Here is a 16,278-nt window from a genome sequence, read left to right as displayed (position 1 = left end):
GAAGGTAGAAACCAAGTTCTCAATTCTTAAACGTTTTCATGATTCCTTATTTTACTATCAGAGAAGGGTTTTCTTCCCTTTTGGGGGCCAGGTTAATCTTGATGATAGATGTTCCTGAAAGGCTAGCCCCCAAATAATTAAGTTACCTTGAAAATGTTTCTATTTATTACTCTTTGCTCAGAGAATTCTGGATCTCCTTTTCTGGAATTTCCATAGAGACACTTTTGACTATCCTTAGTGATGATACACCTTCGCTTCTACTCAGACTATCAACTATGGTAACTCCTCTGAACACTGCTGAAAGACCATCTACTAAAGGAGTATAAGCTGTAACTCTTTGAAGGCTGGTCGGCCAGGAAACATTCAAAGCAATACTGTGCCTTACCCCTCCATAAGTTTGTCAGCCAATCTAAAAATTGATGGATGAAATTAAGGAAAGTCATCTCATCTAGTAGTACCATCACACTATTTAGAGTAAACCATGGAAGTGTAAATAATCTAATACTGCTTTGGACATTAATGAAAACAATAACTTCCCACACTTAATAAAAGATCAAAGTCACTCACCTCCCAACTCTTGGGCTCTGAGACCTACTTATTACCAAGTTACCATTTAGAATAAATTATGAGAAATCTCAATCAGGAGGACAACCACTGCACCAAGAAAACTTCCTGCAAATACAAAATTAGTCTTTCCACTTAAACTTCCAAGTCAAACTACTCCTGTAGAATGCTTGAACGTTTCTGCGTAAGTGAACAATTTCAAATACAGCTGGGTAGAAGCAAAGTCAGTCTCAAGCACGCCTGACTGTTTTTGTCTTACAAAGAGAAGTTCGGCCTGTCTTCCAGCCTTGTGAACAAAGATCTTGTAAAATTCACTACGCATAGGGTGTGCCCAAAGAATACTTGCTGGAAAAATCTGCTGGGGGAGTGCCAGTTGAAAAAGGAAAACATTTTCAGCCAGTTGGAAATCTAGAGAAACAGTGGTTGCAGCAACTGAGCTGAAAATCCTTAAGATCTGAAGGAAAATTTGTTTTAGGAAAATCCCAGATCTTTTCGTTCTCGGAGTAAAATTCTATGAAAGGCAACTAACTAAATGAATCAATGGAGGATTCAACTACATTACCTTTACGCATCTAAAAAGTAGTAACTGAAATTCTGCCTTGGATATGTGGAGCATCAGAAGGCAACCAGTCCCTTCTTTGTTCAATATAAATGAACTTTACAATCGGTAATATTTTTTAAAAAACGACGATGAAAAGTTTTTTAAATTATTTTGCTTATTTTGGGAAAAAGGGAGAGAGAGAGATGACTGTTTTCCATCAGAGATATTTACTTCCAAAGGATAACACTCCAACAACAGCTTTTTTAAGCGAAATACTTAGGATATCCATCTGGTAAAAGCCCTTGTCTTTACTCTCTCACTACTCAAAATCCTCAGGATTCATAGTTTGTAACCTCACTTTCTTCATTGCCGTAAGTGGAACACAATCAAAAATAAAACAGTTACTACAGGCACATGCAGGCACCAGGCTGCCTCCTGCGAGAACAAGTGAGCAGACTGCCGCAGCTCTGCCGCTGATTCCCTGATAGGACCCAGGCTGAGGGTCCCCTATGGAAATGCAGGCAGTGGGAGCTACATGGGGGGTCACCTGGCCACTCAGCATCCCTCAGCAAAACAGACAGTAGGCCTAACAGCGAGAAAAGCCTTTGCCATCCCAGCCTGGGTCTCATCATTACAAAACAAGAGACATCATCTTTCAAAAAGGTACAATCCAGATTTTATAAGGGAGGAATTTAAGCCTAGGAAGACTAAAAGAAAAAACTAAAAGTAACAATTCTCAATAGTACTCCAGAACTCTTTCTACTACACTGCTCCCTCTTTAGTACTAATCCCACAAACGCTAAGAAAAAAAATAACCCCCAGTTCAATCCTTCAGATTTTCTGGTGATTATCAAATCAATAAAAATAAGATATCAAATGTTAACCACAAATTCCATATTCAGGCACTGAAATGACACAAATTCATGTAAGCGGGTGGGAAACAAATCAGGATATTCAATTTCTATTGCATGCCTTTCCAGTTCTTATAGTAACCAGATTTACCAGAAGAGGTTTCTTGGGGGAAAATACTTTAATAAATTCTAAGTACACAGTTACAATTCATATATCAGCTGTAAGCACAACGGAAAGCTAAAGGAGAAAGAACATAAAATACTTTCATATCATAAAAGATTTCTTTTTCCACCAACTGGGGAAATAAGAGGATTTTTCCACATAAATTAAAATATAAATCACCCCTTTAGAATGTCAGAAATGTTTATTTTACCCATTTGATGGGGGGGAAATATGAAACAGGTCACTTCTCTGGATTATTTATTACAGTAAAAGAAAACTATTTAACATCATTCCTCACGGTCAATGCTACGCCCATCAGTGTACTGTGCCGTCAGAGAGGTGTTAAAGAGCTATGCGCCTTCAGGTTGCTCCATTTCTTGAAATAGAATCTTCCTTCTGCTCCCTCCCAATCAGTTCAGGAGAAAAATAGTAGAAAGAACTAGCTTTTATATTCACCATGACCTCAAGCAAATTATTTAATGTATCTACAGTCTTGGGTCTCAACTACAAAATGAGGCTATCACCTTCATCACATGAATATTTTAAAGAATAAGGATACTAAATGTAAACCACCTAATATATATAGAAGGTGTGATCAACACATATTAATTCCCTTGTTTCCTTCTCCTTTCTAAAAATCAGTCCCGTCACATTTCCTAGATGCTATGTCTGCCCTATTGAAATGGTCCTCAACCCATCCGACTTCTATTTCACAAAAGAAATGAGTAACAGGGTTTTGCAGGCTAAAGGTATAATTTGTTTAAGTTACAGACCATTATACTTTTCCTCAACTACTTTGTATTACTATAATGTCTCTTTCATATAAAGTTAAATGCCATATTTTACATAATGTTTCATAGATCTTTTTTCATCAACCAAGTCAATTTGACACTGTTTCCACTGAGCTAGCTAGTGTTTATACCCAGGCTGTGGGTAAACAGCCCAGATTTCTTATTAGCTGTGTGACATTAAGCAAGTTACTTAAACTTTTCATTTCTGAGGCCAACTCTGCAAAACCAAGATAATATTTGCCTCACTGTACTGTGAGGATTAAATAAATTAATGCATGTAAAGCACTACCAACCTCAAAACATTCAACAAATGTAGGCTATTATTTTTTCCCTATCAACATGTCTCAACTCTGTTGTCTGATTAGGCAAAGTTGGTTAAAAATGTTGTTTCCTAGCTCAACCAAATCAGTTCAGTCAAAATCGTCCTGCAGCTCTGTGATCTCCCAGGTTTCAGGTTAATTTAATCCCAACGGTCCTCAGCTCTGTCTCCCTCAGTTTCTATCTTCCCAGGATGCATCCCTCAAGTACTAGAAGAACAAATAGGAAACAAGGAATAAAGAGCGAGCAAGAAAATGGCCACTATACATATACAATTATCATTCAACTCCCTGGCTCATGCCCCTTATTCTTTTAAGCAAAACTAAAACAACTTATAAGAAAATGATTTAAAATAGAATATAACCCCTCTTCCTAGTTACCATTCCTCAATCTCCACTTTCCTCCCAAAATAATTTTCTCCACAAGTCCTCTTATCTGAGTTCTGAATATATCTATATAGCCGCTACAATGCTACTAAATAGGTTGCCAGAGCAACCCACAAATTTACAATTTAACAACTTTTCAGTATATTCTGTTTGAGGAATAGACTCTCCAGATACTTTAATCAATTGAGATTGATTTCAAAGCAATTTTGTTTACCACTTTGGTGCAAAAACTTTTCTTCATAATTATACAAATATAAAATCAAACAGATAGGTTAAAGTTGCCACAAAGCCTTACTTAATGGGAATCAAAATTAGTAAGATTTACTCATTATATTATATACTGATCCCCTTATACCGGTTCAAATTTACAGAAACTCAATGCTCTCTTTACAATGAATATATGAGCACAGTTTTCCGAGATACACAGTGGGAAATAAGAAAAAGACAATGAACTGGAAGACATGAAAGGACATGACGTTAGGCATGAATTTCTGCCTCACTCACAAAATAATCTAGTCCATTCTGGTCTTCCTTTAGGAAGAGGTTAGAGAAACTAAAGTACTATTTATTTGAAATAAATGTGGTCCCAAGCTTTTCCTTTTCTAGTAAAACAATTTATTTTATCATGCTGATGGAATCTAATAGGGTGCTCTGCAAATAACACTGAAACCTCTGGGTATAACCAACAGCCAAAAATGTTAAAGAAAAATTAGTGAATGCCCAGTGCATTCAATAACCTCCCCCACCTGCTCCTTCTCCATCTCAACATATCCATCCAATTCTGCCAAAATCTGTGAATCACCCATAATACCTCTTCCCTGTCTCTCAACGTCCACTCACCACATCCAATCAGTCACAAGTTCTAGTCACCGCACTTCCAATATTCAATTCTCTCATTCTTCCCTGTCAAAGGCTGAGTCCACCGTTCTCTCTTACCTTGCTTACCACAACAGCCTAACCAGTCTCCCAAGTCCACATCCACTCCACTCTTCACACAGTAAGAGGGATCTTAAAAAAAAAAACCAATGGGGGCCAGCCGGTGGTGTAGTGGCTAAGTTTGCACACTGCGCTTTGGCAGCCCAGAGTTCACAGGTTCGGATCCCAGGTGCAGACCCAGCACTGTTCTTCAAGCCATGCTGTGGCGGCATCCCACATAAAATAGAGGAAGATTGGCATAGATTAGCTCAGCGACAATCTTCCTCAAGCAAAAAGAAGACTGGCAACAGGTGTTACCTCAGGGCCAATCTTCCTCACAAAAAACATAAATAAAAAATTTTTAAAACCCTCAATAATATCCAGACCCTGTCAATGGCTTCATAATAATTTTAAACCTGAGATGCCCTACAAGGTCACCTGTTATGATCTAGCCTCTGGCTACCTCTCTGGCCTCCCTGCTCAACACTCTCCTTACACTTTGCTCTGTTCTTGAAACGATCAAGCACCTCCCATTCCCAAGGCCTTACCACATGGTGTTTCCTCCGTCTGTAACATCCTCCCCTTCTTCACCATCAACTGCTTTTCATCATTCAGGTCTCAGCTTCCATGTTACTTCTTCAGGATACTCGCTATAACATCCCCACCCATCTTAATGAGATGTTCCTCATATGCACCCTCAAAGCACTCTGAACTTCACTTTTGTGGCACCCACAACCACTGTAAATACATCATTAACTATGTGATTACTTGCTTAAATAATTAATCTCTGTTTCTAACCTATATTACCCATGAGGGCAGGGCAGGGATTATGTCTCTCTTACCACTATATATCCCTGGGATCTAGCACTTCCACACATAGTAGGCACTCAATACATCTGATAAATGAATTAATCAAAGTCACCAATGTAAGACTTTGAGGCCTCTCTGTATAGGTCAACTCCTTCCGTCTGTTTATACAGGATTGCTTGGAAGCCCATTTCCTGATTCTTACCACTTGCTGGGACTTAAAAGGAATACAGAAACCTTCATTTTGAAGATACTGGCAGAAAACCCAGACTTTCGTGAGCTATTAGAGTTATTTTGTAAACTGAATTCTTATAGTCACCCAAACTCGAAACTTCAATCATCTATGATGATCCCTCTTTCACCACCCCCATACATTCACTGCTACTAAGTCCCATTAAATCTACTTCTGCATCATCTCTGGAATTTTCCCCTTCCCTTTTTACACTACATTCATCACCCTTACCTATAAATTAGGTCTCTAAAATATCCCCACTTTACCCACCAAAGCCCCATCCCTTTTAGCCTCTGTCCTCTCTGTATATGCTGTGCCTTTGACCTATACTGACATACCTCAATAGGCCAAAACCGAGAGAAAACATTGTCAAAATCCTAGCCACCCTTCAAGGTTCATTTCTAATATGGCTTCTTTCCAATTCCATCAACTATCTGTGATCTCTTCCTATTTCATTTGTATCACAAGTATTTACCTTCTATTACTATGGACCAGGCACTCTTCTAAGTATTCACCTTTGTCTTACCATGTCTCCACTCCATATAAAAACTATAAACTTCTTGAGAATAGAGAATCAATTAATTCACCTGTGGCATTTACTGTGTCTTACACACTTGCTCATTCAATGAGTACTTACTGTATGATCACTTTAACATTATCATAAAAGAGTACTTTCACTCAACTTCAAAGAATGAAAACACCAGTCACAAGACAACAGAAAACATTTGTAGCAACTAGATCTGCAAATGGGTAACTCCCAAATTCCTCTTGCCTCACTTCCCTCCTTCAGAATCACATAAGAAGCACCAAGAATAATTCTCATTACTTACGTATCTTCTCAGAAAAAAGAAAAGGGGAGGGAAGAGGGAGAAAATACAGAAGTTCCTATTTCTGCCACTTGATGTTATATGCAGGCTAGCAGATAAATAAGGGGCATTAAATCAAAGTGTTCAGCAAATAAAAGTCTACTCAGCTCCGAAGTAACTTCTATAAGAACACAATGGGAACTATTCCCATATGTGTATCCCATACACTAAGAAATACAATAATCACTTTAAAAGAGTATGAGAAAGAAAAATAAAAACCTAAGGCACTAAAAGAATCAAAGCTCTAAGTCACAAAAAAACTGTTTCGTTTCAAATTACACCAGTGATTTATAAGGACTTTTTGCCTCAGCTTCCCCAAATGCAAAACAATGGTGCTGAGAACAGCTCCATAGATGTTATTTAAAGATAAGAGTAGGGGCCAGCCCCATGGCCAAGTAGTTAAGTTTGCGCACTCTGCTTTGGCAGCCCAGGGTTTCACCATTTCAGATCCTGGGTGTGGACCTGGCACCGCTCATCAAGCCATGCTGAGGCGGCATCCCACATAGCACAACCAGAAGGACCTACAACTAGAATATACAACAATGCACTGGGGCGCTTTGGGGAGAAGAGGAGGAAAAAAAAGACTGGCAACAGATGTTAGCTCAGGTGCCAATCGATAGAGTAGTCACAATTCAAAGTAGTTTGAGCCCTAGAGATCATCTAGTTCAATTCCCTCATTTTTATTAGAAAAGTGGTTACATAATTAGCCCTACAGCTAGTTTATAGCAGAGAAGGGTTAGATCTTAGGTCTCTTTACGAGAGAGACCTCTAACATTCCTCGCACTCCATCAACCTGTAAAAGGATAAGGAATAGGAAAATAAGGACAAATCTAGTTGACTGCCACCTTTGGCAACATCATCTGTGTATATTTAATAAACTCAAGTAGGAGCTACAACACAAAGCATTCCAGACTACCTAAAAAATCAAAATCTACAAACAGACTAGTAATTAATTCATTACACCCTAAAGTCTTCATTAACAACTCCAAGAGGGTAAAATTCCCCAGAAGGAAAGGGAAGTCACTGCAATCAAGACAACCCAAAATTCAAATAACTTCTTCAGAACTGAACATCTGGTTTATTTTAACCCAACCTTGATCTGAAACAGACTCCAGAAGGCTATCAGATAAATAAAACATAGGTTAGCATAAATTAAACCAAAAATAAAAACATGAAAATAAAACAAGAACAGGGATAACAAAATGAAGCCAAGAATGAGGCCTACAAAAAGGTAATAATAAGCCCTACAAGCTTCCATCTAAACTTCCAAAAGTCAACAGGAAAATAGAAACCAAGTGAACAATACAAATATATAGCGTCCAAGTAATAAAAACAGACTAAAAGCTTAGGAAAAAATATAATTATTCTTGGTTACATATCTTTCTCCCTGAGGTCCTTATAAAGAAGACATTCTGTAATACAAAGAATATTTAAAGTGTATAAAAGAACATATAGTATGCTCAGTGGTCACAATGAAATGTTTTATGGGATTACTTTTATACTGACCCTCAAGATAAGCCTATAGTAACAGTTCAGAAAGAAAGAGAAGACAGGCATACATAATGTCCAGGTACCCAGAAGGTTGCTGATCTAAGAACATTAACATTTAAGAGAATAAATGGAAAAAATTATTTTCTTAACAGCAAGTACTTACTATAGAAGATTATAAGCCACAAGGGCCAAGAAAATGAAAACCAAATTTAGCAAAATGAGATATGGGTCCAGGAATCCATTAACAAAATAGCATAACAAAACTCTTAGAGGGAAAAAGAGAAGGAACACAAAGAAAAACTAAAGTGAGAAAAAGAGTGTGTGCACAGAAGTACACACACAAGCACACACTCAACAGTTATATATTACATACATATGAGCTGATAACTAAATGCTTTTATTTCTACTTCTACAATTAAGAATTAAACAGTAAGGTATTTATTGAAACATACAGCCTTCTTGCTAGTCCCTTGATCAAGGAGAGGTTTAAATTCCTGCTTTGTCAAGTGATGTTACTAAACACTTAATACAGGTCAAACCCAGTATGATGCAGAATTTCCAAAGAAGCAGATACGCGTACCAAGACAGGAAGATATATAAGACATTTGAGGAAGATCTTCCAAAAAGAGTTTAAAATGAAAAGATGTAACAGTTTTAAACTAAACATAAAATCAATTAAAAAATTAAGAAAAAAAGAACACTTCTTTAATATGCCTCATCTAGCAATATAGAATTTACTAATTAACTATAAAGTATAATACAACGATAAACGCAGAATTTCCCAAAAATTCAACAACATAAAAATCAATCACTCTGCTACTGCTAGAAAAAAGAAAAACAAAGGAATTCTTGATGAAAGCTTGTAATTTTCACAGAACCATTCACTTGTAATTTAAGCAACATCATTTAAAAACAATTCATTTCAACTCTCCTCTACCTAATATTTTCACCAAGGCTGCCTAGACTAAATCTAGCAAGTTTATCTCTGGCAGAAGTAGTTCAGCAAAGGAGTGAAATATTAGGCTACTCGAAGGAAGAAGAAAGTTAAACTTCATCAGCTGGGTCAAGCTCCTGAAGACTTAACTAACTTCTTATTCTAGGACTGAAGAATTATAAATGTGATTATGAGATCTGGGAGGGATTATTAAATTACAAAGAAAGGGCTTCACAGCCTCCAAAGAACAACTTCCCTTTTTTATTCTTTTTTAATCAAAGCAATGCCTCCAATATCACTGTCTGGCCAACTGTTGAAAACCTTTAAAATAGTCAGTCAACAAATACCTGGCTAAGATATCAGTCTTAGGAGTCAATCTGGTGACCTTGCTCAACAAGAAGTATTTATGCCTTATTGGTGGTTTTAACTTAATTAAATTCAGTTATATCCTAAGGAGCAAAAAGTATATTTTTACTTGACAGTACTGTTAGTGCCAAAATTTTCCTTACTTTAATATGATCTGATGCATGGAAATTCAACATCTTAAAGCATTATTTAGCTGACTTAATTGTAAGAGGACTTAATTGTAAGAGGACTCAACTGATCCCAGAAAGTTTCCTAAAATGATCCCTTACCTGTCCTTAATACTTCACACCCTTGCGATCAACAAACTGTTATGTGAGAAGAATGCCCACAACTAAGCAATGAGTGAATGGACTAAGAGGTCTTTGCGAATCACTAATTATCCCACAGAGTAAGAACAGTTCTCTTAGATATTCTGATTTCACTGAATTGCAACAGTTACCCACAACATTACCAAAACTTAGAAATGTTTTCAATACAATGTACCCTGAAAACAAGAAACTTACAGATTCTAGATGTTCTTTTTCTCAAATAGACAAGGTACACAAAATAAAATGCTTCAACTACAGTTATTTGTTATGTGAAATTACTCCTAAACACAAAATATTCAACGTTAACCGAGATTTTTTTTTTTCCCAAATGAGATGTAATTTGCTTGGTTTTTTTAAGGTATGCTTTTTGGTGAGGAAGATTGGCCCTGAGCTAACATCTGTTGCCAATCTCACCCCAACCCCAACATTTTTTTTCTCCCAAAAGCCCCAGTACATAGCTGTATATCATAGTTGTAAGGACTTCTCTAGTTCTTCTATGTGGTATGCACCCACAGCATGGTTTGATGAGAGGTTACGTAGGTCCAAGGCCAGGATCCGAACCAGTGAACCCCACGCTGCCGAAGCAGAGCACAAACTTAACCACTAGACTACCAGACCGGCCCCAACCAAGATTTTTTTTGAAGCAGTGGTTTATGCAGCAAAGTCAGTGGGCATAATGCCACAAATATCGGCAGGCTGATTTAAGCTATTAATCCATTTAACTAAAGGTAACTATGTTACAGCAGCAGCAAGCCTCTGAAATATATTTGCTTTAGATCTGAATACAGAAGTGGGACTCTTGAGTACACAGTAAACTAACAAATGGTAATGGAACTAGGTCTACAAGGAAGAAATTCAGCAAAATTATCCAGACTTTTTCTCTCAAAATAGAAACACAAACCAAAATTTATGTTTCAGATAGAGTGTTATCCACGTGGATAACATAAACAAAACCAAAAAAAAAAAAGGAAATTTACTTAAGTTTAAAAGCATAGCTGTCTCAACGTCTTCAGTAAAAATCTTAGCCACTTTTTACTGTAGACAAGGAAAAACCAATTATTCAAACATATCCACCTATTTCAGCCTTTACCAGTAATCCAACCTTTCCAACATCCCTACCTAAAGAGGAAACGAAAGACGATCTACTAGTCAACTCTCCTGCCCCTCTTCTCCAACTTCTCATAATTCTCTCTCTCCTAACACTTACAAGTAGATAAACGTAGACTGATTTATCTTAAGGAGATATGCTGTACTGCTTTGTTTATCTGTAAGGAGCCGAATGCAGGATTAGGAGAGACAAACTGGAGGAAAGCACCTATGGCTCCACCATGCCATTTGGAGTGCCATGCAAGGCTCATTTAGAATTCTCCTCAAACCAACAGATTTGGGGAAAAAACCAGTAAGAATTTATCCCAAATGTGTCAATATATTTAACTGAGAGACAATAAAATCTAAATCTGATAAAGATGGGCTCTTTTAGGAAGAGAATCAAGTTGTGAAAGTGGATTGTGCTTGAAGGCAACCTATAAAATACTCTGAAGCATTTTCTGATTATTAGTCTTTAAAATGTAAGGAAATCTCAAGTGTTAAAATTGAAGACTGGGTACATTCTCTGCTGAAAGTTCAATTAAAAGCAACTATAGGGGCCGGCCTGGTGGCGCAGTGGTTAAGTGCGCACGTTCCACTTCGGCGGCCTGGGGTTCACGGGTTCGGATCCTGGGTGCAGACATGGCACCACTTGGCAAGCCATGCTGTGGTAGGCGTCCCATGTCTAAAGTAGAAGATGGGCACGGATGTTAGCTCAGGGCCAGTCTTCCTCAGCAAAAAAGGAGGATTGGCAGCAGATGTTAGCTCAGGGCTAGTCTTCCTCAAAAAAAAAAAAACCAACTATAAATTCCAGGGACATTAACTAGGTCAACTAAACTTTTGTCCCCATTTACTAGTAACAAAATTTGAAGTCAAGCCATAGAAACTTACAAAAATATCCTATGTACAGCTTCAAAAGAAAACAATTATTCACTCTGAAAGAAGTATGGGTACAGTTTTACAAATAAGATGTTGTCTAATTTTTCTTAATAAGATTTCAAAAGGAAATTAGCAGCTATTAGCCTACGGCAACACAACACTATACCAGAAACAGCTCTCATTTCTTTACTAGCAGGTAAATGTACCCACCTATCTAAAATCAGGGAAAAGACAAATGTAACTTAGGCACCTGTATACAAAGAATCCCATTCTCCCCGTGATAAGAATTCATCAAGTCTTTTTCCCTTGTTCCAACATTTCTCAAGAATGACATTATGTGTGGGTTCTACTCACAGGGGCACATGGCGCTGCTCAGGATCAGCCCTGGTCAGTTCTTCCTCTTCAACATCAGACTCTCCTCCTGAACTACTGTCGGTGACATCTGAATCAAATGCTTGTTCACTGCACCTCAAGTTGGCTATACCACTGGCTGTAAACCTCTCCAATTCTTCTGAAATTGAATCGCTTTTCAGGAAGTTGCTAAGTCCCTCTGAAGTGGTGGTCTCACTGGCAGCTTTTCTCAATGCAGCTTCAGCCTTTCGAGTTAGCATCAACTGGCTCCGGGGCCTCAAGGATTCCAAGTTTGGCAGCTTGCTCAAAGTTTTCTCTAAAAATCCACCCAGTTGATGCTGTATATGCCTCTCCACTTGCTTGGCTTGCACAACCTGTAAACGCTTCTGTAACCTGCGGGCACGGCTCTCAATATCAGCCTGCCGCCGCAGTAAAGCTGTTATCCTTGTGTCAGAATCTAAAGCACTGAAAAGAATGGAAGACAAGGGAGACTTTTTACCCTCTAACTTGACACCCCCCAAGTTAGAACTGGAGTCTGTGCCGGGTGATAACCTACTGCTTCCTTGAAGTGCTGGCTGTTCCATGGAATTTACAGAAGATTTGTTTGCAGTGCTATTATTGCTAAATATAGTTGTGTGTTCTACGTCAAGGCTTCTATGTGGAAGAGTGCAATTGGTCATACCCCCCTTCAAGTCCCCAGATTCAGACGCCACCACTTCACCCCCCTGAAGAGAAGATGAAGTGAGAGCTCGTTTTCCCCCATGGAGAGGAGTGGAATTGTCATGATCAGAATGTGTTGAACTTTTAGTCAATTTCTTAGCCAATCCATTTACAGGTGCTTGTGGCAGAGCTGTCTGACCACTTGTATTCATGGTTCTAAGATTTTCTAAGGAAAATTCCAAAACTGGCTGTCTCCCCAACAGCTCAGCTCGGAGTTCATAGGACTGAGATAAAAGAGGGTGAGATTTAAGGACTGTCTGCTTGCTGAAGACTCCTTGCAATTTCAACGACTCCTTTGAGGGAACAGATGTCACATCGGAGCAGAGATAAGATGCCACCAGTGGTTGCAGCTTTCCCAAGTCTTCCTTGGTAGGGTTATTTCGGAAGTCTAAACTAGGATCCTCTGCAGCAATGGCTTTTCTTTTGGTTCCGTTGGCAGCAATAAGGATGTTGGCGTTGCCGTTATTTTCGGCACTGCCAGGGGACAAAGTGGAGGATGGGGGAGCCAGTTTGAACCGGATATGGTGTGCTTCAGCTGCTGCGTCAGTGAGAGCGGGCGCCATCGCAGCCATTCAGCACAGAGAGACAGGAAGTCCAGCCTCTCCCGGTGCCGAGGCCAGCTCCACGGCCCCTTACTGCCTCCCCAGAGAACAGACTAGAAGAGAAAGAAGAAAAGGAAGTTAGAAATACAAGCACATTAAAAAACAACACACATGTTTTTAATACAAACACTACTTGAGGCTGTTACCCAAACTCTGCCTCCAGAAAGAAAACACTCTTAACCATTCTGGAGACTAGAATATCCTTTGTGAAGAGGAAATGGGGAAGGAGGAGGGGGCAATCCCTGCACAAGACAAAGAATTCCACCCTTCTCTTTTGTCGCTTGTTACCATAGACTGAAAGTAGCCAAAAGAGAAGTTCCATTCTGAGAGAACCGCAGATTGTTAAAGTTAAATCATCTGCATTTAAAAGAAAAATCTCTTTAAAACTTCTTGAAATTAGTGAATTTAAGGCAAATGTGTCAAACTAAACACTTAGCAATTAAACAGAAAACAATTAGTAAGGAGCGCTCTCTCATCCCTACCAAAAAGTTTGTATGCCAAATGTCATAGGTCTGTGCATTTTTCTGGCCAGAGAATCCAGTGTTCAGCAGCTTCTCACTTCTCAGCAAGACATATCATACGAGCTTAACTGTATCACACCAGTAATACCAGTTTGCTTGATCAGTTTTCTTTCACCGTCCTCAGTAAAACCCACCTTTCAAATTAATTGCCCAATGTGTCTCTTTTTCCCTTTTCCCCAAAACTTCTTGAAAGAATAGTACAAATAGCAGCCTCTGCACTTCCCTCTTCTATAACCTGGCTTCTACGCCTACTGCTCTGGCAAAGGTCACCAGTAATCTTAGCATCAAATCCAATGGTCAAGTCTCAGTCCCCATTCTATTTGACATCTCTGGAGCGTTAGGTAGTGCTAACCACCCCATTCTTGAAATTCTCCTTTCCTGATGTCCTTGACACCAAAGGCCCTTCTTGTGCCCTCTTCTCTCTCAACTCACCTCCTTAGCAACCACCACTACTAAGTACAGTGAGGCCTCCTAATACTGGGAAAAAACTTGCTGAGCAGCACTAATCAATATTCCCACCTCTATGTTCCTCAAGCTCCCTGAAACTCAAAATTCACTTTCTTCTTGCAACACACTTACTCCTCATGCCATTTTATCATCTCAGGTAATGGCACTGCTTTCATTTAGTATTCCAAGCTAAAAACCTCAGTCATTTGCCTCTTCTTCATCCCCTTTGGTTTACTTGGTCTGAGAGCAAAAGGAAATCCATGTAAAGAACTAAGCCAGCTGTTCTTCAAGTGTGGTCTGTGGACTTCTTGGGAGCTCAAAAACCATTTCAGGGGTCCACAGGATCAAAGTTATTTTCATAGTAACACTAAAACATTATTTGCCTTTTTTCACTGTGTTGACATTGGCAGTGAGGATGCAAAAACAAGGCTGAACAAAATTGCTGGGACCTTAGCACAAATCAAGGCAGAGGCACCAAACTGTACTAACAGTCACTGGTGATTGTATTCTCTACTTATTTACAGGTTAAAAAAAAAAGTCAGTCAGTTCCACTTAACAATATCCTTCATGAAACTACGAAAATTTTGAATTTTATTAAATCTCCACTCGAGTACGTTTTTAAAATAGTCTGTGTGATGGAAGGCAAAGTACCCACAAAGACGTTTAGCTGTTTTAAGAAGTCTGAGTAAAAGCACTTGTACGACTGGGCTGCAAGGTGAACTAGAAACTTTTCTCATGGAATATTATTTTTACTCGGCAGAACGAATGACAAACTACTGTTATTCAGACTTAAGTTAGCAGACATATTCTCAAAAATGAATAAAGTAAACCTGTCACTTCAAGGAAAACCACTGACAATGTCTGCTGCCAAGCATAAAATCTGAGTTTTCAAGAAAAAAATAACTATTTTGAAAACATGTATCCACCACCATGAACTTGAATATTTTCCCAATACTTAAAATGCCATTTCTCACTCATAACTATCACAACTAGAATATACAACTATGTACTGGGGTGGCTTTGGGGAGAAGAAGAGAGAGAAAATGATTGGCAATGAATGTTAGCTCAGGTGCCAATCTTTAAAAAAAAAAAGCCATTTCTGATTAAATAGATTACTGTTGATATTAATGAATTTTTGATACCGTATAATTAAATGGGTCAACATTTGGAAGATCTGCATAACTCAGTGAATGAGCAATGCACGTTAGAAACTCATGCATGGGTAAAAGCAAGTGCAAGATGTAGACCAACGGATTTTAACGGAATAGAGTACAAAAAGTTCATTAATATGGTATTAGATTCCACATTGGAACTAACCTTTATGAAACGACTACTCGTATTGTCAAAGAATATCAACACTTATCTGAAAGGGCTATTAAAATACTTTTCTCTTTTCCAACTACATATCTGTCTGAGGCCAGCTTTTCTTTACACACTTCAACCAAAACAACGTATCAGAATAGAACGCAGAAGCAGATATGAGAACTCAGCTCTTTTTTATTAAGCCAGACATCAGAAAGATTTGCAAAAATGTAAAACAATGCCACTCACTAAATTTTTTTGTTCTGGTAAAAAGCTTTTTTTCATAATATATAACAAGTTTGTTATTTTAAAAATGAATTAGTAAATAACTCTTGAAAATTTCTTGAAGTTTCTAATACATCAACTATTGATAATAACCCATAAAAGCTCTTGATGGTTCTCAACATTTTCTAAGAGTGAAAAGGGGCCTTGAGACCAAAATGTTTGCGAATCACTAATTAAAGCAACATCTTCCCCCCTTAAAAAAAGGAGAGCAATTTCCAATTTGGTCAAACATTTTTATCTTTAGATCAATACCAACATGGTAGGCCCTATAGGACTACACTAAGATTCTTTATTCTATGACAATTCAAATCAATGATATCAAAATATTTAAGTAAATGACAAAACATCCATACAAATACCAATACACTTACAGGACAAATTTGTTTACTGTCTACATAACTGCCAAAAATTTCTTGTTCTAAGATTGTATTTTAAAGAAAATCCTATGAAATAACTAGATCTTCTGGGGCTGACAAGTTTTATCCTTATGGACTTTCTGGCATATGGCATCCTGTGTGACACAAACTGTTCTATGTCCACTTTTCCTATTTC

The 16,278-nt window shown here is 38.2% G+C and overlaps 1 protein-coding gene across 6 annotated transcripts in view; it reads right to left on the bottom strand.

Moving 5' to 3' along the window:
* KANSL1 (KAT8 regulatory NSL complex subunit 1) overlaps window positions 1–16,278 on the bottom strand; it is a 175,529-nt gene that overhangs the window by 119,877 nt on the left and 39,374 nt on the right. For all 6 annotated transcript variants that reach the window (XM_070560258.1, XM_070560254.1, XM_070560256.1 and 3 more), the window contains one exon: window positions 11,853–13,224. In XM_070560258.1, coding sequence (XP_070416359.1) covers window positions 11,853–13,141 — 1,289 coding nt within the window. In that variant the 5' untranslated portion in view covers window positions 13,142–13,224. The remainder of the gene's footprint in view (window positions 1–11,852; window positions 13,225–16,278) is intronic.

The sequence above is a fragment of the Equus przewalskii genome, chromosome 10, assembly GCF_037783145.1.
Source record: "Equus przewalskii isolate Varuska chromosome 10, EquPr2, whole genome shotgun sequence".
Taxonomy (NCBI): Eukaryota; Metazoa; Chordata; class Mammalia; order Perissodactyla; family Equidae; genus Equus; species Equus przewalskii.
This window is presented reverse-complemented; position numbering and strand designations above follow the sequence as displayed.